Raw genomic sequence first — 23669 nt, forward strand, 5'->3', positions numbered from 1 at the left:
GCTACTACTACTTCCCTTCCGAAGGAAGGCGTGATCAGAGATGTTATGCCCCAGAACATCCCGGCGGCGCCGATTGGGATTGAACCCAGGCCTGCTGAGGGGGAGAGGTAATCACGCTTACCACTATACCACCGGCACCGCTTGAACAATATTGCTTAAAACAGCTATTTTCTATAAGACTAAGATTATGAGAGGTAGTCGTAACTAGTATTGGGCGATCTTGAAGCAAGAATCGATCTTAGTGAATCGATTCATTTTTTTTAAATAATCGATTCACCGATTTAATCAATCATTTTGAATCGATCTTTTTGAATCGATCTTTTGAATCGATTCATTTTTCAAAATGGCACAAAAATGTTTCAAATATAACGGATCATAGGAAAGTTAGTGCAAATTAACCCAAGTTCAGTCTAGAGTTGATATTACGTTATATATGCTATCTTGTTATGACATTTCAGCTATAATAGTTATTTAATGTGATGATTAATATCATCTAGAAATAAATTGTGTAGTACGTACGCAGTGAATGTTGTGAGTGTAACATACATTGCTGGTCATTAAAATAGGTGTAGGCAAAATAAATACGAAATTTTAGGTTATATTCATTCAACTTAATTTTATTCGAATTTGTTTTATATTCGGCCGTGAACACAACGACGATATAGGCGGAACGGTGGACTGGGAGATACGGACAGCACAAGGTTCACCACCGGGTACCAACTCCAGGGCAAGGTAGGCAGGGATAATCCAAACAATTCATGTACTGCTGCTATTAACTAGTTAATATTCTATTATTTAATTCTTTGTTTTTCACGGGTTGACTTCCAATTTTATTCTGAACATCCTCAGTTTAGGGTTCTCATATTTATACCAAGTTTGGCTTCCTTCGAGAACGTTCGAAACAAGCCTGTTATTAACGACGTTGTTACTGTTGCTAATCTAACAACGTTGTTTGCTCGTTGTTGTTCCTAAAGGCGTTGCTGACTTGGATCGCTTTAGGGAAGTGCTCGTCTCGTACACATTGATAGTGTAATAAAAATTAAGCAATTGCACGAGAAAACTCAAAGCTAAAACATTAAATGACTCATTCATTAGAATCATGTATAAAATATACCTGGTCAGTGAAATAGGTCTGTTGCATAAAACTATATAGAAAGTTTGAAAATAATCGTATAAGTTTTATTTGACTAATGACGCTTAGTAACCGCTGTGCCCTCCATTGTTAAGTAGAACCTTGTTCAATCTTCTTAGCATTGAATCAACCAAGCACTAACAAGTTTCCTTTGGTATAGCATCCCAAGTGACAATTTTGGTTTTATGAGGGTTCTGTAGACCACGATTCAGACTTGTAGAATGCTATAAAACCTCTATAAAACTAGCAATGCTACTTGGGATACCACTCTTTTTGAACTGTCGATCCTTATTTGAAAATGCTTGACCAGATAACTTTCTTTTGAGCTCGTTCCATAAATTTTCCATGGGGTTGATGTCAGGAGATTGGCTAGGCCATGAAATAACCGACACTTTGTTTGCACGAAACCATTCCTTTACATACTTAGAAGTGTGTTTCGGATCGTTGTCTTGCTGAAAATGCCATATAAGAGGCATGTTCTCTTCTGCATAAGGGAGCATAACCTCCTCCATGATTTCTTGGTATTCAAATCTGGTCATGTTTTAAAATAAGCCCTACTCTATACCAAGAAAAACAGCCCCAAACCATGATGCTACCACCTCTATGCTTTACGGTATTTACCGTGTACCGCCCCGCGGATCGAACTCTTCAACGGGTGGTCTACGTCAGAATATAGTAAATGCCTTTTTTGATTTCATTTGACATGTGGAAGTTTTTGCTCAGGATTCTTGTTTAGGTAAGTGATTTAACAGGCTATAATATTCGTTTTATTGGTATTAAATAAGTGTAAAAGCAGGTAATTACGGAAAGTACTTAATTCAGATATCCCAAAATTCATCCGAGAGGGATCCCAAGAAAGCTAGTTGAGCCATGCGTTTTGCATAGAGCCGATATCGATTATGTGTGGTTTCATAAGTTTTATAGAATAACCTCTCTGACGCAACACTTGTTACCATTCTTGATAAATAGTCTCGAGGAATGGGGTTTTCATGGGGATAACACTACAGATTTTCTCTCATCATCGAAAAAGATCAACAGAACGTGGGAAAACAGGTTGATGCAAGAAATTTTGTTCATTCGGCCCATATGGCAATCCAGTTCTGATATAGCAGAGGACTGATGAACCTGAAATATGTCATAAGAAGTGAATGTTTGTACATATGTAGATTAATAACTTTCTTTACCATTTCGTCATGAATATCCCACAAGCCTCCGGTTGGTTTTGGTGGGGGGAAAGATGTGTGCAATCATCGTATACTCTTTTGGTTACATAGATCTGCTAAGACACAATTTTAACTGCCCGAGCGTGAGCTGAAGAGTACAGGTACAGGTCATTATTTAATTGCAAATGCAAATGCACTGAATTTTTCGTTTTTGGATCGAATGAAAAGGATCGATCCAGTCGATTTTTTTCGTGTTTGAGATCGATTCAAAAAATCGATTAATCGAACCAAAAGAATCGATCTTTTATGTTTCGATCCAAGATCGCCCATTGCTAGTCGTAACAGGAAGTTCGCTTGTACACTAAGGATAAAATTCTCCAGGTAGTGATACATGTCTGAACTGGCTTTGCAGAAGACAGCAACTTCATAGATAGCCAGGATATAAAGATATAGCTTAAACATATGAACTCTCGTGCTCGTCGAACGGCCTTATAGTCACCTAACAACTTTGCCGAAGACGGTTAGGTGGTCAGGATCTCAATATGTAGCTTAGCCTATACATGAAATTCACATTCACAGTAGAGCCGCGTAGTGAACCTAAAGCCTTGACCCCTGAACAACTTTACCGAAGGAAGTAATTTTTTATATGTCCGGGATCACGAGATATTCCATGTTGGAACCATGTTGAATTCCGTATGGTACACACTTAGAAATTCCTAATTTTACACGTGACGGAATCTATCTTTGACATAAAAAGATGAGACGTAAACAAACATGTCATGTAAAATTAAGTGCTCCGAGACTGAAAAGTTCGTTACTCGACGAAAAGTACGTTATATTGAGCTGAATTTCGCGTCTATTATGACGCAATTTTATGTCCAAATTGACGCTTGTATATGTCAATCTCAGAGCACCTAAATTTTCAGGAATTTTTCTAAGTGTGTACGTAAACTCCATTTGCTCGCTTCCCTGTGATTGCTGTAGCTAGTTCAATAAAGGAAACACTTTTAACAGCAATTTTTGGATCGAAAATGTTAGATTATTGAGAATTGAGAAACAAGAAGATGTGTAAAAAGTATGCCCAAAAATACAAACAAAATAAAGAACTTAATTATTCCTATTTTTGTTAATTCAGGCAAGAAAAATATTGATACACAATAGATCTATATGTGACAATCTCCCTTTTATATCTGCTTAAGTTGATAACATTTTCCCAGAAAAAAAAGAAAACAAAAACTCAACGACAAGCTTAGGTCTAGGTGTGAATCGACGTCCCACTAGCGGTCTCGCTCTTGCTCACGTAACACGGCACACAGCTGTCAAGAATGCTGCGAGAAAACGATCGCACATGATTTCCCACTTTCACTCTTTTTCACACATTTGTTTTTCCCTGATCGCCTCCTTGCTATCTTTTTCACTTTTTGGTTTCCTCTACCCGCCGTGCGTCGCGTCATCGTGGCACAGCACCCCGTTCCAACGTACCGAAGTTTGATCGCACTGTGGTACATTGAGAATTTACCGAAAATTGATACTCATAAACAAAAGAAGCCGTAATGCCCTATGTACTTGACGATGAAATTATCCCACATTATTTTGGAAAAATAAAATATGGCATGCACCCACTCCTTATTCCATGCTAATTTCAGATAAATCCATAATCCAACACATCCCATAGTGCCCACTAACCATCCCTCCGATCTAGATCTTGTCTGTTTTCCTCTCTCTATCTCCGTGTTACTTTCTCACTCGTGAAGATCATCTTGCCTGCGATCCTGCGCGATCGCAGAACTTCTTGGGCGGATTTCACCGTTGTCAGTGCTGCCGGGGAAACACTCGGAGGAAAATCGTTTTTCCCAATCCATCCAGATTTCGTTTTCTCTTTCTTTCACTTGAACCCGCGTGTCGCGTACCTACCAGTCTGCGGATCATTGAACGTTCACGCGGCATTTTCGGTCGGTCGGACGGTTTAGTTATTCTTGATAATTTTATTGTACGATCAACGGTTCGCGCCCGCAGTGCTTCTTAATGGACGCCCATCTTTACCCGCTAGGTAGTGAAAATCGGGTCGGAAGGGGGAAAATCTTCGCTACCGGTTGAAAGTTTAATTATTATTGTTCGGCCAGCGATAGTGTGTTTACTTGCTGATATATCGGTGCTTAGGCCTTCCCCAAGATCATCAAACGCCGGAGGCCCCTGGGATCCTCGTTTTTTATACTTTATGTTCTGGTCGTGCGCCATGGACCGCTCGAGTTTGAGGTGTGAAAATTTTCTGTGAAAGTGCGAGACAATTAGGTGTTGATCACTGGTAGCCGTGAAAAAAGTGCCTCTCACTAGCGGTGCCCTAGCTGTCCAATGATCCGTCGCAGCGCAGCTACTATAGTCAGGCCAACCCAAATGGTTTGTTTGGGTGCTTCCTAGTCGTGGATCAAAGCAAATAGTGTTGTTGGTTTTCAACGGTGCCAGAGAATAATCGCTTTGATAACAAAAATATAGCACCTCCCTCGAGTGTCAACGGAAAATGTGCTGAAAAGTGTTAAAGAGTGCGAAAATTTGTGACACGATTGTCGATTGATTTATTCCTGTGTTTCTATGAGCGTGTGTGTTTGTGGAAGAAGTGTACCACCATCAGCTAGCGCCACTTTCAATTGCCATGCATCACTTGGACTTTGGTGCTGTTCGGCATTCCGATGGTGTTGGCGGAAGCAGCAGTGTCCATGGTGGACCCAATATGGGAATCACATCACCATACGATGCTCTTCACGGTGTGGCCACCGGTTCCGCAGAAATGGTCGTTGACTTCCACCATCACTACGTGCCGACGGAGTACTGGAACGTGACACCGTACAAAAATGGCTCCACGCCGATGAAGGAAATGGAAGGTGAATTGACTGATATTTACGACGATAAGCATTTCTAGATAGAGCTGGAATTAGGGCGTAACAACTTTGACTTCTCTCGATGATTTCTAGAAAGCCAAGGCTCGCCCACTCAAATCAACGTCATCATCGGGTTGGGGAAGACTTCCCCTTCCCGTTGGTTATGTTGGTTGGCGTGGACGTGCCTTGAGTTTCGATAAATCATCGAGAGAAGTCATTGTTTACAAAAGCTGTTACGCCCTTATTCCAGCTCTATCAAGATTTGTCCTTTGATGAGTGGATCATAGTCTGGTTTATAAAGTGGACAGTATGGGATAGATGTACCAGTAGGGAGCTTCATTTAACAAATCTGTTTGCAATCATTGCTTTCACCCTGCAGTCCGATTCATAGGCTCAAGGTATAAAATATATACACTCAATTTCGTTCTTACGTTGTTTTGCAGGATGAGTACACAATTTTTAATACCACCTTAGTTTTCTTTGATTTTTTTGTGATTTTTTGGAACAAGTTGCATTAAGATTGGCTGAAAATTAAGGTCACACGAACAAAAATATAGGCATATGTATATATGTATATATATATATGCAAGGAAAACGTTCACTAGGAGGGCTGTTATAAGCAAAAGAGTTTGTTCCATTACTACGTGGGTCATGGCTTATGATGAACATAAATGGATCGTCATGTATCATACAAGTTTACACAATAGATCGCGTAAATGTATGAGACATGTCATGAGATTTTCCTTAATTTTATTCATCTTTGCAAGTTAGGAGCTGTTCATTAACTACCGTTCCGATTCAAATTTCGGACGATTCAAATTTCGGACACTTTCATTTTTAATTAAATATTACATCCAGTTAGAAACAAAGTAATAATGTTAGATGATCGTGGAGGGCACTAGTCTAAAAAATTTAAAATTTACAAGATATGTGGATCATATTCGACCGAGATAATCAACTTTTAAAAGTGTCCGAAATTCGAGTTTAAGTGTCCGAAATTTGAATCGGCACGGTACGTAGACGGTTTTTAAGGATTCTTGACCCTCCCCCCTGCTTAGACAATTTTCCATATTTTTTTTTTAAATTTGTATGGGCCGTGGATAATTGTTCTGTTCTAAACTGTTCTGTGTACATAGTGGTCCAGCATGGGAATTCAGACGGAATTGCAGTCCAACAGCTTATGCTGTAATATTTAAACGATTGGTGTCTTTGGTGAAGTTGTTGTGCTTGAAAAGTCCCTTCTTTGGGTGATTGTAGATATTAAGCTTGAGCTTGAGCTTGAGCTTGATTGACCGCCCACGGTTGCTACTCTGTTACTGCCAGATCAGCTGTAATTACACAGAGAACCAATAGACGATGCTTGGGACTAGCAATCATCCTCAATGTGTAACAACTGGTGATCTTAAATAAGACAATACCAGCGCCGGCCGCGCCCGAACATAGGTCAAGAAAGGAATGGGAAGGATTGTGTTGACATGACACTCGCTTTGATGGGCCGAGAACACCTCTGCACGTCCACGAGGAATCACTGGGATGTTGGATAAGAGGGTTGGGTTTGCAGCAGGATTCGTTTTGGTAAACGATAAGCTGAATTGATGTCCTAACGATCATATAACGCGAAGGAGCTTGGGACTAAACCCACGGTCTTCTGCTCAGTAAGCAAAAACGTTTGCCACTAGGCAGACGAGCAACTTTTTAATCACCGAGTTGCTGTTATTACCATGTAGTCATATTAACAAATAAAACGATTGACGAATCTTGAATGTGGATGGGCTTGAGATTAGACTCATGATGTTCTGCTCAGTAAGCAAAAACGGTTGCTCTAAGGCCACCGAGCCCCTCATATCACATAATACCGTTGCTCAAATTTTTGTATCCATTCAAACCCGGAACCAACGACAACAACGAGTTTCGCAAAATACACGATACACAAGCGATTTTACCATAAATCTCTTTGATATGTAAGGACCTGTGACCGCGTTTTTCTGCTCAGTAAGCAGGCCACTGTAACCGACGATCTTTCAAATCCGAAAACTAAAAACTACGAAAAAGTACTTAGGCCTTCATTAAGTTCCACTTTCACGCGACGTTCAATGACAGGGTCCTATCCAGGATTACATCTGAAAAATCCAAATCTGGCCAACGCCCACCTAAACCTGTTCTAATCCACCTGAAATGACTAACGAATGGAAGACTTTGACTACCCAGCCATGCAATAGTCTCATTCCGTGCCTTATGGCAACTTGATGATTCTATTGCGCTCATCTTTTGGCACCACCCAGGGGAGACTTGGTCCTGTACCCAATGCTTAACTTATCTCCATTCCACTCAACTACTCGCAATTTCTTGTGATATATTGGGTGGAATATTATTATATGAGACAATTCAATGCAGACGTCTTTCCAAATTTGGCAGATTGACAGGTAATCGGTGAGTTACCACGATAGTTGCTATTCAACAACTCGACAACGTCCCATCGTCAACGCCTGCTATGATAATTTCCCATTGCAGACGCCAACGAAATGACGTCATCGAGCTATCGATCAACTACCCTGGTTATCGCCTTGTACCTTATAGCACGATGCTAGGAGGCGAACCGGAAGAATCGATGAGCTACCTCTCCCCCTTTGGGTGATTGTAGATATTAAGGTGAACCTGAAAGTAATTGATATTCCAAAACTAATGTTTTTTAAATAAAGAGATATGGTGTTCAGCAAAGTTGTAGCTGAGGTCATTTCAAGCTACTTTGTGAATGAAACATTTGTTTCTTTGTCATAACTGTCTCATTTTAAAGTAATTTTTCAGAATAGCAGAATATAGCTTTTTAACTCTAAGTCATTCGTTTCAAATTTCTCGTTATAGTCGTTTTCAACAAACTTTTAGAATTTATTAAAATACAAATTTTTGCCCAGTAAAGCGAATTAATATCTCTTAAAGAGCATAAAATAAATTTGGTTTTAATTAACTCAATTTGAATAAAAATATAAGCAAAATTGTGAGATACCTTCTTTTTCAAACACGTATAAAATCAATTTGACTTTGTTCATTTTTTTTTTAAAGAGTTGCAGACATTTTTTCTGCAAACATGCATCTTATAACGCTTTTTTTATCAGTCAATATTTTATCGAACATCGCGTAATATCTTCCCTCGTTTAATTTTAAGCTTTAGACGGCATTTCGCTTAACTTAACATGAAATATCATTTTCATTTTCATTTTGCAGCGTTTGGTGGGGCAATGGGAGCGCAAGTCAATCCAAAGCCGAGGATAAAGGACGGGTAATGGCTGAATAGTCTATGCGGACCACTTGAACGCCATGGGAAAAGGAAGGGATTGAAGAGGCCGGTTATTGGGGGGTTTTGAGGAAATGACATATAGTGATGCAAAATGTAAAGAAACCGAAAATCCATCTCCCACTGATTCATCCTTTCACATATATACCAAATTGATATTTTAAAGCAATAATCAAAATAAACAGACAATACATGAAAAGGCTAGTTGCCAGTTGCTTTAAAGGCTAGTTGCTTCCCTAAGCGGACCCTCCGGATCCTAACTCTTCTGTTAACCAACTAAATGCTACTAGGCTGTCTAAATTTTCTTATTTAAATTCGTTTGATGATTATGATATCTCTAGTCTAATTTAATAAATAATTGAAATCTCTAATCTACCTACCATGCTTTATTAAGTACCTGCACTTGCAAATGTAATCTAAAATTTAACGTGTTTCAAGTTGTTTTTGACTTTGACCTATATTTAATATATATTAGTTCGTCCCAGGTGACACCTTCAAGTGACTAAAATGCTTCACTTTGAAGTTAGTTTCCTAGCTGATTTTTAAATTACATAGGGTATATGCTTCAACTACGCTCACACGTTTCCACTATGTTGCACCACAAAAAAACGTATGGTTATGTCACAATAGAAACACGCCACAGTGGAAATCCCGAGCCATAGTTCAAACACTTATCCCAAATCAAAATGAAGCACATATAAGATAAGTTGCAAAACCATGTACAAAAATGGTGTTTAACATTGTTCCCTGAGTAATACCTCAATGAAAACAACAACGAAAGCTTGTCACGCAAGTAGAAGGAGCACTGTTGGGCACTTTCTGAAATATTTCAATAGTATAATTCCCTTGCAAACCCAAATAAATCTATCTGCGTAAAAATAAATAAAATAAGAGTGATTTGCGGCAAAACCCGCCAGTATCGCACCCAACGTCAGTGCCTATACGTAAGCGTACTACAACGCGGCTTTCAAATAAAGGAGTAACAAGTGTGATACTATCACTTCAGGCTAGAACTTTGGTTCTCTTATGCAATGGTTCATCAGAGAGGGGAAGCTCAGTAATCCTCATCGCATGCTCATGACGCTATTCTGTTACGGCATGAGCCAACAATGCCGGACCTAAACCAACCGTATCCAACGCTCCACTATGAAGCATAAGATTAGGCCCGCCCACCAACGTCCAGGTTAAAAAACTAGCCAAGGGGAGGGCTTAACTTAACATGAAATATCGGGAAAATTTACACGCTATATATCGCAGGTCATTTAGAAGCTTATAGTAAAAGCTTTCATGAACATCTTCACACATTAGAAAAGATCTATCCAATGTAGAGAAAAGTGATATTGAATTAATTTTTGATTTTCACAAGAATCGGCAACTGTTTGGTTCTATTACCTGTATCTTGGTAAGTATATGGTTTAGAGAACTGAATTTCTGAGCTTTTCTCTGTTGAGTAGTCTATGGACAAACACAAATCACGAATCGGAGAAAGTCGGTATTCTTCTTATTGGCCATCTGAAGTGCACTGTGCAGTGATTGAAAATGTCATTTTCATGAGCTTAATAGTTAGCGTCTTAATACGACATTTTTCAGTTATGATGTGATTGATCTTTTTTGGTATGCTATTGCGCTTCTTTTAAAGATTTGATAGCAATGATTAATATATCATATAAAGTCTGGATCGCGCAAAAATTGGTCAACTTCATTAAAAAAAACCTGAAATGCTGCATTTGGAAGTTGAGTGTATATACAATGGTTGCTATGATGAGTTTTCACCATTTGCTCTCCAGTTTTCAAAATGACGTCCAAGCAAAAGGAGCAGCGTGTAAAAATTTTACTCGCGCAGCAAGAGAATCCGACGTTCTCACACGAAACTTATGTGAAGGCGGATTTCAAGCAGCTTCTGGGACAGGAGTTTTATACCGCATCAGAAAGAGGGAAGATGGCTGAAGTTTTCAAAACCATCAAACTATCGAAGTTCCTGAAAAAATATTTCGTCTGGCAGGCCATATGCACGTGTGGTCTAAAAAGTGGCATTTTCATTACTACGGGAACCATCAATCAAGACATCTACGTCCAGGAGTGCCTGCAAAAGTGGCTGCTACCATTTCTAAAGCAACATAATAGACCTGTTCTGTTCTGGCCGGACTTGGCGAGCTGCCACTTTGGGAAAAGGCAATCGAGTGGTACGATGCGAACAACGTGGTTGTGGTACCCAAAGACCACAACCCTCCCAACAGCCCAGAACTCCGCCCTATCGAACGGTATTGGGCCTTAGTCAAACGGAATCTCAAAAAACTAATAAATCCATGGAAAACGAGCAGCAGTTTAAATCTAACTGGCGTTCGGTGGCGAATAAAGTCGATGAGATCACTGTGCAAAATTTAATGGAAGGGGTTAAGCGGAAGGCACAGCAGTTCGAATTTGGCAAACCAAAAAAATAAACGAACATTGTTTCGTTTAAATATATGAATTGAATTACCAAAAGAAAAATAAGAAGATTTTTGCGACACGAATTTTGACTGAAAGAAACGATTTTTTGTCGACCAATTTTTACGCGTTCCAGTCTTTATCATATCATATCATATGCGATTGTCGTGGGTGGCTATATAATGGTTTTGCAGAAACGTGTGTGTTGACGCAGAATGAAAAAAAACACTTGGGATTAGTGATTTTCCCCACACAAAAATAAAATCTACAAAACAAGTATCGCATTATACACCTTACAATCGCAGGGGAAGGGAGGGAATGTTAATCCAACATCACATAAGAAGGAGCAGGGAACACATACTACCTTCATAGATGTCACAGGAAGGGAAGAGTTGTGTTAGTGGGAGGGTGAATGACTAGGAAACTCTATTCGTCAATATAGAGCATTTGATAAATCAGTAATAAAAATGAAATATAAATAGATACAATGAAAGATCTCACCCGAATGGCCTAGTGACTTTGCAGCGTTTAGATTCTTTATTAATCATTAATTAATCCGAAAGCTATTAAGTAAAATGGGTCATTAGGACGAACTTTGAACTTAGTAGTTCTTGGAACGTTCTTCTTTCTTCTTCTTCGCATTTCAAGCTTTTTGCATATCGCATATTAGCTTATTGCGTGCTCTCAACTTAGTGTTCTAGATGTACTTCCACCGTTATTAATTGAGAGCTTTCGATGCCTGTACCATTTTTGCATTAGTATAATTGTGTGGCAAGTACAATTATACCCTATGCCCAGGGAAATCGAAAAATTTCCAACCCGAAAAATTCCTAGACAGGACTGGGATCAGAAACCAGCCGCCTCCAGCATGATCTTACTTTGTAGCTGCGCCTTTTCCGACTGAGCTAAGGGAAGCCCCATTTTAAAGTTTAAATAGCTAATGGATATTTTTGGTTGCTATTGAAAATTAAGTCGATTTCTGAATTTATGTATGGGCCCAAATTCGGGACACTTAGGCCGACATTACCTGCATTTCCCCTTTCTTCGTAATTATTAGGAAAATCGAGAAAGTTTGTATACAGCCTACACGGCCAATCAGAACGACTCACCAACTGAATTCAATTGACTCAAAGCATTTTCTTTTTACTAGCAATTTGCACCTAGCTTCGTATTATGTATTAATACTACGGACTCATATTCATTCTACAATGTAATTGTCTAGAGGACTGTCATTTTCCTGGGACTGATTATAGGAAGTAAACACAACACAGTTTTGAACTATTTTTAGTCTTTAAATTATAATGCTTTACAGTGCATCAATACGAAATACGTTGCAACAATTTAGTACACCCAACCTTCTAAGTACTTGAAAGTGATTTTATTATAAATTGATTGAAACTGGCTTTCTTATTATATAGGATTTATTACGTCGCTAGTGGAACATTGCGCTGTCCCTCAACTTAGTGCTCTAGATGCACTACCAGAGTTGTTATTTTTGTAAGGCAGTGATTGTACTCATACTCGATGTCCAAGGGAGATACGAAATGTTTCATCCCGAAAAGTTCCCCGACCGGAGCAGGATATCTCACTGATCATCCAATATATTTTTTTCGTCCCAGCATTTTTTTTTAAAGACAGAAGCTTACTTTTAAAATCATGCAAACGCAATCTTGAAGTGTTCCTTGTGTTCTTTATAAAATGACACTGTGCGACAAACACGAATTAGGGCAGGAAAATTCAACCATGTTGGAATACATATACTGGTCACTTGAGGCTAAGTCTGGAATATACTTCTCTAACACGTCACGTCATAGACAAACTGATATAATACTGTGAATATGGCTGTAAAACATCGTCCAAAAGCACTATTACTATCTGTTGACTACACTTTGCAAGGCACTGTGCTTAAAAAAATGGTGCGGCTGGTGACAAAACTACAAATTTCCAAAAAATAAAATGTTGCAGATATTTTGAAGCGAAGGATGATCGAAAAGACATGTAAGTATATTTGAACATATACATTAGACTGATGCAAAATTTGACATTTTCGCTCCACAGTGTTTAAATGGTTTCAAATCGAGTCCTGCTTAGCCTCCCAAAGTTATAACTTATTTGGTTAGAAACAGACTTCGCACAAGCCATTTGAAGTTTACATGTAAATTACTATGGGAAATCTCAACTTTTTGTTCATTACCTTCTAGTCTTTTCCATATTGTGCTGCGAAACAGTTCGATAGCCATTCTTAGAGAAAATTTTCTCAGCTACAACTTTGCTGAAGATCGTTTCTATGTAAAACGAGACAGGAAAAAGTTATTAATTATTTAAGAGATTGGTAAACTTATGACATGATCAAGCAGCTGCTCTGTAGGCAACACTGTATTTTGCAGTGTGACATAGTAGCCATGATTTTTGTGTCCTATTCAACGCCCCTGAAACACCAATGTTGCCTGCTGAGCAGTTGATTGAGCATGATCATAAGACATCAGCGCATTGAACCATTGATAACTTTCGATTCTTGCATTTAATCAAAAAGTGGTCTTCGGCAAAGTTGTAGCTGGGAAGATTTTCTACAAGTACAGTTGAAAGTTTTTGAAGCAGACCGATATGGCGAATTATAAGATAGACATGAACATAAATCTTGGTTTTACCATAGTAATTCTCATACAAACATTAAATGGTTTGTGCCATCTCAGTTTCTCACCAAATGGGTTCAAATTTTGAGAGGTTAGTCAGGATCCGATTTGGAATCGTTTTAGTATTATGGAGCGAAAAAGTCAAATTTTGCATCAGTCTAATATACATAGACACACATGTCCTTTCGATTATGCATGCTTCGCTTCTCAATATCTTCTTATTATTTCCAACACCTAATTGCATGACTTTCAGTGGTTAACTTTATAAACAAACAATTAAACTAATAGTTGAGTGAAGATAATCATTATTTGGGGCATTTTGTCTGTCTGCAGTAAATCAAAAACATATATCCACAAGTAAAGCCGTTGGTCCCCGTCCATGTGTGTTGATTGATGTGATATCATACGCAGGTGAGGAAGCTACCTCCGTACACATACGATTGTCGTCAATGGATGGCAATCGATGTCTGTTGGTGATTGACACTAATTTGCGGAACAGAGACCGACGTCATCCACAAAACATTCCATTCATGTTTCTAGATGGAAAATTATTCTTAAAATTTGGTAACACTGTCAACAATTTATTCTTTATTTTATGTTTTTCTTGCTTCAAAAAACATTTGACATTGTAGGCGAGCAAAATGAGTTCTTTTACTTAGAAGAGTAGGCGAAAATAAAATTGAAAAGAATAGTGTTTCTCATCATTTTTAGCAATGCTGTATCTCTGGAAATATACAAATAACCTTTTGCTGATAAATGTTTTTATATGTAAAAAAGGATGAGGAACACGGTGGTGCAGTCGGAATAGAAATCTTGATATACTCATTCTGAGAAAATTCAATTTTAAGTTTTTAAACGCAAATATAAAATATTTGGAAATAATGTACAAAAATAGTAATTTCATATTAAGATTCCTCGTCTAATTTTCTTCTTCGGTCACTTGGCACGAAATGACGCTTAGTTTAAAGACTGGAACGAGCAAAAATTGGTCAACGAAAAAATCGTTTCCTTCAGTCAAAATTCATATCACAAAATTCTTCTTATTTTTCTTTTGGTAGTTCAATTCATATATGTAAAGGAAAAATGTTCGTTTATTCTTTTTGTTTGCTGTGCCTTCCGCTTACCCCTCCATTAAATTTTGCACAGTGGTCTCATTGACCTTATTCCCCGCCGAACGCTAGTTATATTTAAACTGCTGCTCGTTTTCCATGGATTTATAAGTTTTTTTTTTTTTTTTTTGAGATTCTGTTTGACCAAGGCCAATACCATTCGATAGGGCGGAGTTCTGGGCTATTGAGAGGGTTGTGGTCTTTAGGTACCACAACCACGTTGTTCGCATCGTACCACTCGACTGCCTTTTTCCCATAGTGGCAGCTCGCCAAGTCCGGCCAGAACAGAACAGGTCTATTATGTTGCTTTAAGAATAGTAGCAGCCACTTTTCCAGACACTCCTGGACGTAGATGTCTTGATTGATGGTTCCCGTAGTAATGAAAATGCTGCTTTTTAGACCACACGTGCATATGGCCTGCCAGACGAAATATTTTTTCGGGAACTTCGATAGTTTGATGGTTTTGAAACTTTCAGCCACATTCCCTTTTCGAGAAGCGGTATAAAACTCCTGTCCCAGAAGCTGCTTGAAATCCGCCTTCACATAAGTTTCGTCGTCCATAACGACACAGTCGAACTTTTTGAACGGAATCGTATACAGCTTTCGGGACCGCTGCTTTGCCGACGTGTTTTGTTTGTAATCTCGGTTCGCCATCTTCACCTTCTTAAACGTCAACAACCCGGCTCGTTTCTTGGCCCACTGCACAGTAGTATGGGAGACATTGAGCTTGCCAGCGACGTCCCGGATGAAGAGGTTAGGATTTCGCTTATATTTCTTCGCACAATTTCTTTGTCAACGGTGCCACGTCTGGATTACGATTGCCTTCCTGGCGGTTGAAAGACGCTCTCCGAACACTTTCAAAACATTTGTCACGGTCGATTTGGCCACATCCAGCAATTTTGCCAACTTGGCGTTGTGAGAACGTCGGATTATCTTGCTGCGCGAGCAAAATGTTGACACGCTGCTCCTCTTGCTTGGACGTCATTTTGAAAACTGGACAGCAAACGGTGAAAACTTATCATAGCAACCATTGTATATACACTAGGGTGGCCCAAAATAGCATTTTGTCAGGAAACCTGGGGACTCACCCTCCACATGATAGCTTAGGGCGTCAGACGTCAAACGTTTGTATGACGGCAACTCTGGGAAATGTTGCTTCGAGTTGCTAATTTGAGTTTTATGAAAAAAGTCGCTTTTTCTTAACTTATTTCAAAAAATATTTGTAATTCTTTCAAATCTAGTGAAACCTAACCCATTCAAATTTTTTACAAATTCTTTAGGGTCCAAACTATAAGAAAAAAATTGTCACGAGTTGTTTTATGTCTGATTTTGAAGTTACAATTTTCTTAATTCTCCAAAACAATGGTTTTTTTTTTGGTACTTAATGGCATTTAAACATAACGCTAGTATCAATCTTATAAGATAGAATTTTATCAAGAACAACTTTGCTGAAGACAGTTTGGCCCTATCTTAAAACCTCGCTGAGATATTAACGATTCTTGATCTAATTTTTCAAAAATAAGCCAGGCATGCAATTCGTACATTCAAAAAGCATTTGCTAGTACAGGTTTGAACGGTATTTTGTGTGTGCCAAAAATATAGTCTGAAATTATTCAGGTTTATCGGTAAAAAAAGAGATCAACTTCCCCCCGTTTTACGGTACACAGTATTGGTCTAGCGAGCTTTTAATGTAACTGTTGATTTTTCTGGGTCCACTTCACCCCGCATGGCACACGAATTCCTTATGTGCTTTTGGTTATATCGGCAGTAGAATAAAGCGAAATTAGTTCAAAAATTATTCCGATTTTAAAGATCTGTATTTATTTGAATAGTGGAAAATTTTCCTAGTTTTTGCGTCTCGATTGTGGGCTTTGCAATAACCCAGTCACTAAACGTACTACATCCCATGCTGAAGGTACACACTTAGTTTTTTCTACCGAGCTCGGCTGTGCAAATCTCGGCAAAAAAAGTTTTACTGAGCTCTTAGTAAACATTTAATTTGTTTGCTGAGATTCAGCTAGCATTATCCGAGACTCAGCATTAAAATGTCACTTTTGCTGAAATCTCAGTGAAACTTATTTTTGCCGAGATTTGCACAGTCGAGATCTGTAGAAAAAAAACTAAACGTGTTCGACTCCCATGGAGATTTTCGGGAAGATTTGGAAATTTGCATAAAAATAGAAAACCCTAGTCGATAGAAACCTGTTTCAGCAGGGCCAGTCCATAGGTAGGGTCCCGGTGTGCTTCTCCCTGGCGTCGGTAGCATTGGTACTCAGTACGGAAAAAAAGATCAACGGAAAACAAATCAATGGTAAAAAGGACCAGTTTCATTTAATGAACTAATCAAAACCTATCGAATCGAAAATTTACGAATGTATCACAACATCAATTAAGATAAATTACTGATCGCAGTAGTTATGTCCCGATCAGAATAAGATTATGTTATTTATAACCGGTTCCTTTTCGCTTGAGCGTCTATCGAGAACGTAAGGCTATTGCCAATTCATAGAAAAATAGCATTTGGCGTCAGATTATCAGCTTTAATAGCATGCTGTGGCTGTAGGTTGTATTGAATTATTATCCCTGAAACGGAAATACCTACACAACGAGAAACCCTACTTAAAAACATTGACTTCTTATTTTTAACAGCAATGTGCTCCGATTCTGTGAATCTTCTGCAAAATCTAGAAATTGCACGACTCGATAGCAGTTAGAAGAACAGGATCACATAAAACCAGTTGACAAACGATTGCACCCAAAACACGTAAAAAAATCATCAAACGTTTTTCACAGTTCGTAAAGTTTAACGTTTATTGAGCCGCGTGCGTACTTTTCAACGCTCTTACATCTTTATAGCGTCTGTCTGCAGTAATGTTGCTCCGATGGGTTCAACTGTTGCATTGTGATGTTTTTAGCCGCATTTAAGGCATAGGTTTGTTGAGAACAGTTCGTTGCATGGCCGTATTTTAAAAAGCTGATCATCGTATTTGCAGTTTCTAAAATGCTGAAAAAATATTTTGCAATGTTGCTTCCCAATAAGCAAAACTAGAATGTTGAATTTAAAAATCTGATTTACGTTACGGCACTACTGCAGGCCAAACCGTAACCTAAATATAATCGAGTATGAAGATTACTTCTGAACCTGTAACATCCAATATTGTATCAGCTGGACAATCAATTAGGGATTTCAAACAGCGTCTAATTAATGATTGTTTGTATCTAAATCGCAGTCCTTCTCAACGGCCTTTCCAATGAATTCTTGCCCGTATGCTGGATCAACTATTTTATTTGGTGAAGAATAACTCCTGCCATCAGTGTCTCCCTTCCTTTCTCTGTGTCTCGGCGATGCCACTATAGAAGGTACATGTGCTCTGCGGGCTGCGCTACTGAACGACCCGATGACTGTTTATTTTAGTGAAAGACTTCAAGATATACAAAGTGTGAGAGCCAACAACGGCAGACAAGACAAAATCCCGCGAGAATGAACAGAATGAGAAAAAAGAGTCAGTCAGAAGCCAATCCTCTAATTACAACATAAATATTTGCCCGAGACATGACATTGTAAATTATGAGCCTTCTCGACGGTAAGTAGACGAGTGTGTGGCCAAAACAGAAATTTGAACGAGACCTGCTTTTACATATGGGTGACCGTCGAGTCGATAGAGATTACCTAGAGTTTAAGCGTGTTCGGGTTGGGTGGGTGTTGTTCTGGCTGTGATGATATCGACATACTTGAGATGCCCTGGTGGCAGCAACGCAGATCACAGCGTGACTACTCACGTAAGTGGGAAAATTCAGGTCTGGTGTGATGAAGAAAACGTAAACACTAGAGCTATGCTCAACCCGTTATCGACTGTAAAAGTTGGCAGGATTCCTGGAAAAGTTTGGAAATCCGCTGACATACAACGATGTATCAATCTATTCTTGGATTTATTTTGCTCTAGCAATCTGCACGCCTTCGCCACGGTAAAGATCTGGAATTTGTCAAATAATCACGCTTCCTGCATAATAAATGTCTTATGTTTGTTTGCGCAATTGAGGAAATACAAAACAGTGTTATTGGATCAATGTTGATTTAATTAGAAAGCAAAACAAGCATCCAGGGGATAATAATTTGCTCTCGGCGTTGAAAGTTCAACGCAACAAACGTTATGGAAATTTACCAAAAACTGATCGTTGATTATAAAGGGGCATATCTGGCACTCGATTGTCAGAAGTGCACTGAAAATAAGATTTACTGTATGTAATGTTTGATCCACGTATCGACGCAATTTGCTATAATATAGTATTATGTCTGGTTATCGTACCATGGACGAAAGCATTTCGTGCGAACGTACCTCTAGTGTTGAATTTCAGAAATTTATTGAAAGAATATTTTGGCCCTCCGTATTATCGACGAGGGCAAAATCATACAAATATCAATCCCTTTATCACTGTACATATTAAGCGGCCTCCGTGCTAAGTAATTGTCCATCCATTGAAACTTCACTTCCAATCATCACATCACCGCCATCAGCAACAGGAGCAACAGAAATGTGAATGAGCGAGAAAGCGAGAAGAGTAGCAGTCTGCTGTTCTGCACGAAATTCAGTTTGTGTATTATTCGAATAATGCGTAACATTAGCATTGTGTCAAAAGTTTTTTTTTCTTTGATTTGTTTTCCGTCGATCTTGTTTTCCGAACTGAGTACCAATGCTACCGACGCCAGGGAGACAGCTCCCACACCTGGACCCTACCTAACGACGCATCAACTCATGAACCGGGTACCAATGGCTTTACTTCCGTTCCGAAGGAATTCATGATCAGAGATTTTATGCCTCAGAAAATCCCGGTGGCACCGACTGGGATTGAAAAATATGTTTTATCTACGAAACGGGCGTAAGAGAATAATGCCTTGTTCAGACTACAGAGTTATAATATGTTATAGCGCTACCTTGATGGTGGTTTCTGTGTTGAAATTATTTGACAATCGTTATAACATGTTATAAATCTGTAGTCTGAACGTAGTTTAAACGAAAAAAAAAAATCAGTTTAAGTGCTACAGAGCACCCAACTAACAATTTTCGCAATGTAAACGCTTTACTCATTTCATTTATACAGCCTCAAGCAGTATTCAAATGTTATACAATATGAGGAAACCTTTACTCAACCTCTATACAAGAAAACACGTAAACAATGAGCGCTGAGTAGAGGCTTTATAATAGTGCACATGAATTACTTTTCTCGACTAGTTAATTCAGTTTTGTAAAGAAGCAGAGTAAAAGCTGTAAAACTGCACACGTCTATTTTTTATTTTTTATTTTTTTTTTATATATCTTTATTAAGGAGACTTTCAGCCGTTGGCTGGCTCGTCTCCGACGCACACGTCTAAAAATAAACCAAGTTGACTGTACAATAGCTTCCAAAGTAGCGCTAACACAGTTTATTAGTTGAGTACAGGTTGTTTAGTTGTTGAAAAAGCACTTTTGATGTTTATTTTATTCATCATGAATGGTTGGTTGTGTAGAAACCATCAAATAAGTAATATATTCGCTGTACACACTTAGATTATTTTACCGAAATCTGTGAAATTTTACCGAAATCTCAACAGCTGAACGTTTGGTAAACAGTTCGGTGATTTTTCACAGATTTCCTGTAATTTTTCACAGATATTCAGTGAAAAATTACAGGATATTTGTGAAAAATCACTGAACTGTTTACCGAACGTTCAACTGTTGAAATTTCGGTAAAATTTCACAGATTTCGGTGAAATAATCTTAGTGTGTAGGGTAGAGCGCTACTTCGCCGTAATCGCCCATTTCCGTTCTATCGATCAGAAAAGATCAATAATATCAATGATTTCGCTGTGCACAAATCAATAATAGGTTGGTTCCGATGCGTTAGTTCATTAACTACAACATAAATCCTGTTAGAGCACATTCTATGCATATTTACGCTCATTGTTCTCAAAAAAAAAGAAGCGCTTCTAGCGAATCCTCTTTTTCTACGTTTATCCGTAGGATGAAGAAAATATAATGGCGTTTCAATGCGTTTGGACGGAATTGAAACTCGTAGGACGAATTTAGAATCAAGAAGCAGTATTAGATTTTAAACAATATATCAACAATTTGTGACTCTTTATCAAATCCAACGGTACGTATGGAAAGGTGAATAAATGTAGGAGTCAGCTTTGTCAGAAATATTCCATTTTTTTTGTTTAAACTCGTTCAGAAAAGAGAGGTAAAGCGCGGGTTGTGCTTAGTAGGCGTTTATTGGCTGATGTTACTTAGTGCGACTGACGAATTTAAAAATGGTTGTGAAAAGGTGAGTAAACGCTCTTCAAAACTATTTGGCTAGCTTTTGCTTGTAGCTGTATCTGTAGCTTTGTTTCAGCTACTTTACACCACAACGTTGGAAAAGGCTTATAAAGCTGAAAATGTTAGTTGGGCACCTAGCACGATGTTAAAAATAAAACTAGCACTGTCGAGTTCAAACTACCTATACTAACCAGAATGAAATGAGTTTTCATATAGATCACTGCACGAAACCTAACCTACATCACCTCCCTCCCACAAACTTTGACAGTTCTGCCAGATTTGTTTTGCCTCCCTTTCGTTGCTATCTCTTTTCTCTTATGGAGAATGACGAGAGTGGAGGGTTCTGTAGTCCATTATGTAGACATATAGAATGCTCTAAGACCTCGATTCATTTTTTTAAATCAGTACTATACTCGGCGCTGCAATAATGTAAATTACGAAATCATCAGAGTAGTTCCAAGAATATCAAAAAAGTCCAGACAAACATAAAAATTTAAGATCATTTAGGGTAGTCTCCGATATTCTTAGGGCAATTCAATGGTCTTAAGGAAAATTCCGAGAACTTTGTAGAAGATCAAAAAGGTCCAGGGCAGTTCCATTTACTTCAGGGCAATTATAGGAACTTTACTGAACTGAAACATTCAGTTGAGTTCAAAGATCTTAAGGTAAAAACACGTCAATTAAGCCAGTTTTGAGAACCCAGGGGTGTTCCACGATTATTTGGAAATTTGCCAGAGAAATTTCGAGAACTTCATGTAAATGTCTAGTACTTTAAGGCATAGTTGAAGATACTTATTTCAAATAACAGACTAAAGTGGTAATTTTTATACAATAGATGAGGAGGAGATGAAAGTATAGAATTGATAGTTCCTTTTAGAGTACGGCAGTGTGAATATTGCATATAGAGAGTAGACAGTGAGCTAGGACAACTTTTGAGGAAGGTACAAATCGGTTTTATCATCTCTCTTTACCAAACTCCCCCAACAATAGCTGCAATTTCCAAACCTACGACTGGATGCCTTCCTTCAAATAACAACTGTAGTGCGGTAAAAAACGGTAGAACTGTTTCAAACACATCGTTAGTACTTGAGCGGTCGACGATCATCTCTTTTTGCCAGTGGTGGCAGGGAGGGGGACACCCCTCACCATCTCTCTGCAAAGGAGGAGTTTGGTAAAGAGATGATAAAACCGATTTGTACCTTCCTAAAAGTTGTCCTAGCTCGATGTCTACTCTCTATATGCAATTTTCACACTGCCGTACTCTAAACGGAACTATCAATTCTATACTTTCATCTCCTCCTCATCTATCGTATAAAAATTACCACTTTAGTCTGTTATTTGAAATAAGCATTTTCAACTATGTAAATCGTTGACTTCACGCAGAAATAATACTAAACATATATAGTCAAAGTACTTTAAGGCAGTTCCTTTAAATTCAGGAAAAGCGAGAACCTTCAAGTAGTTCAAAAAATTAAAGATAATCTAGAGAACATCAACATCTAGATTATAGATAATCTAGAGAAACTTATGAAACTTATGAGAAATTCATGAACCTGCAGAAAACGTCGGGAAGTTTAGAGAGCATTATACCAGTTTTATAAATTTCAGTGCTATTCCAGGAACACCAACAGAAAACTAGCCCGATTTTCAGGAATGATTAGAGAACTTCGGAGTGATTCACGAAATTTGTATAAGCTTTACAGAAGCTCCGACGAATAAAAGGAAATATCGAGGATTTCAAAAAAAATGTCACGAAAAGTCTACGGGATAATAAAGTAACTTCCGTAATATTTCTAGCTCTTCAGCGAAGTTTTGAGAACTTCAAGGTGGTTGCATCAAGTATAGGGAAACAGCAGGTGCTTTTAAAAAGAACTTAAGTGATATTCAGAGAACTACACGAAAGTCAAGAAATCAGTCAGAGTACAGTCAAGAAAGCTCCGATATCATCAATCATCAACAACGTTCCGGTTCAGTGGTTGGTATCCCAAGTAACAATTTTGATTTTATGATGGTTCTCTAGACCATGATTTAGACTTATAGCATGCTTTTAAACCTCGATAATGCTTGCAATGTTACTTGAGATCTTCATCAGGGCTAGTTTTAGTTTAAGGTCGTTTATGCGCTGGACGACCGGTTGTATGTTCCTGTTGTTGGAAGAAGATTCTCATTTATCCCGTGAATGCATGTGGTCGATGTTGCCCACGGATTCACCTAAACCGTTTTTGGCCCTTCATACAATTGCACGTTGAGTACAATTAGAGGTTAATAAACTTGATCAAGTCGAACAGTGACGATAGTCCACAGTCTACCGACAGTTGTATAGCTACAGTGAGTGGTAGTTCCATATCATCATCATCATCATCATCAAAGATTTATGTGCTGGACGAAAGACGGAACAATGTTACATCCCCTGTAGAATTCAAACAAATTCATCCCCTGTAGAATTCAATCAGGTTTTGCTGGAAAATCAGTTGTCTGAAATATTTTACTGAATGTTCCAGTAAATTGTAACAAATGTCAAATTGAGGCGTGTCAGGCAGTTTAGTTGGTAAATTACTGGTTCGCTGTTTTGAGTATTTTGCAGTACAAGAAGCGTTCGGTTTGCGAATTATCATTGGGATGACGTAAATTTTACTGGAATTGTGGAGTAAGTATTCTATACGTTGTCAACGTACTTGAAATGCTCACTTCTTTTCATATTTGCAGTCCTTTCACCCTGAAAACTCACCCATTGAGCACCA

At 38.4% G+C, this 23669-nt stretch overlaps 1 protein-coding gene across 2 annotated transcripts in view; it reads left to right on the plus strand.

The window, feature by feature from the left end:
* The window catches only part of org-1 (optomotor-blind-related-gene-1), a 259354-nt gene that overhangs the window by 174109 nt on the left and 61576 nt on the right, over positions 1-23669 (plus strand). Inside the window, exon 2 of one of the 2 annotated variants that reach the window (XM_065236580.1) lies at positions 4908-5174. In XM_065236580.1, the coding sequence (XP_065092652.1) occupies positions 4946-5174 (229 nt within the window). In that variant the 5' untranslated portion in view covers positions 4908-4945. Of the gene's footprint in view, positions 1-4775; positions 5175-23669 lie in introns of those variants that run through there. The other variant, XM_065236581.1, reaches the window with a different exon arrangement.

The sequence above is a fragment of the Ochlerotatus camptorhynchus genome, unplaced genomic scaffold, assembly GCF_037179485.1.
Source record: "Ochlerotatus camptorhynchus isolate MF236.1 unplaced genomic scaffold, CSIRO-AGI_Acam_v1.1 ptg000556l, whole genome shotgun sequence".
Taxonomy (NCBI): Eukaryota; Metazoa; Arthropoda; class Insecta; order Diptera; family Culicidae; genus Ochlerotatus; species Ochlerotatus camptorhynchus.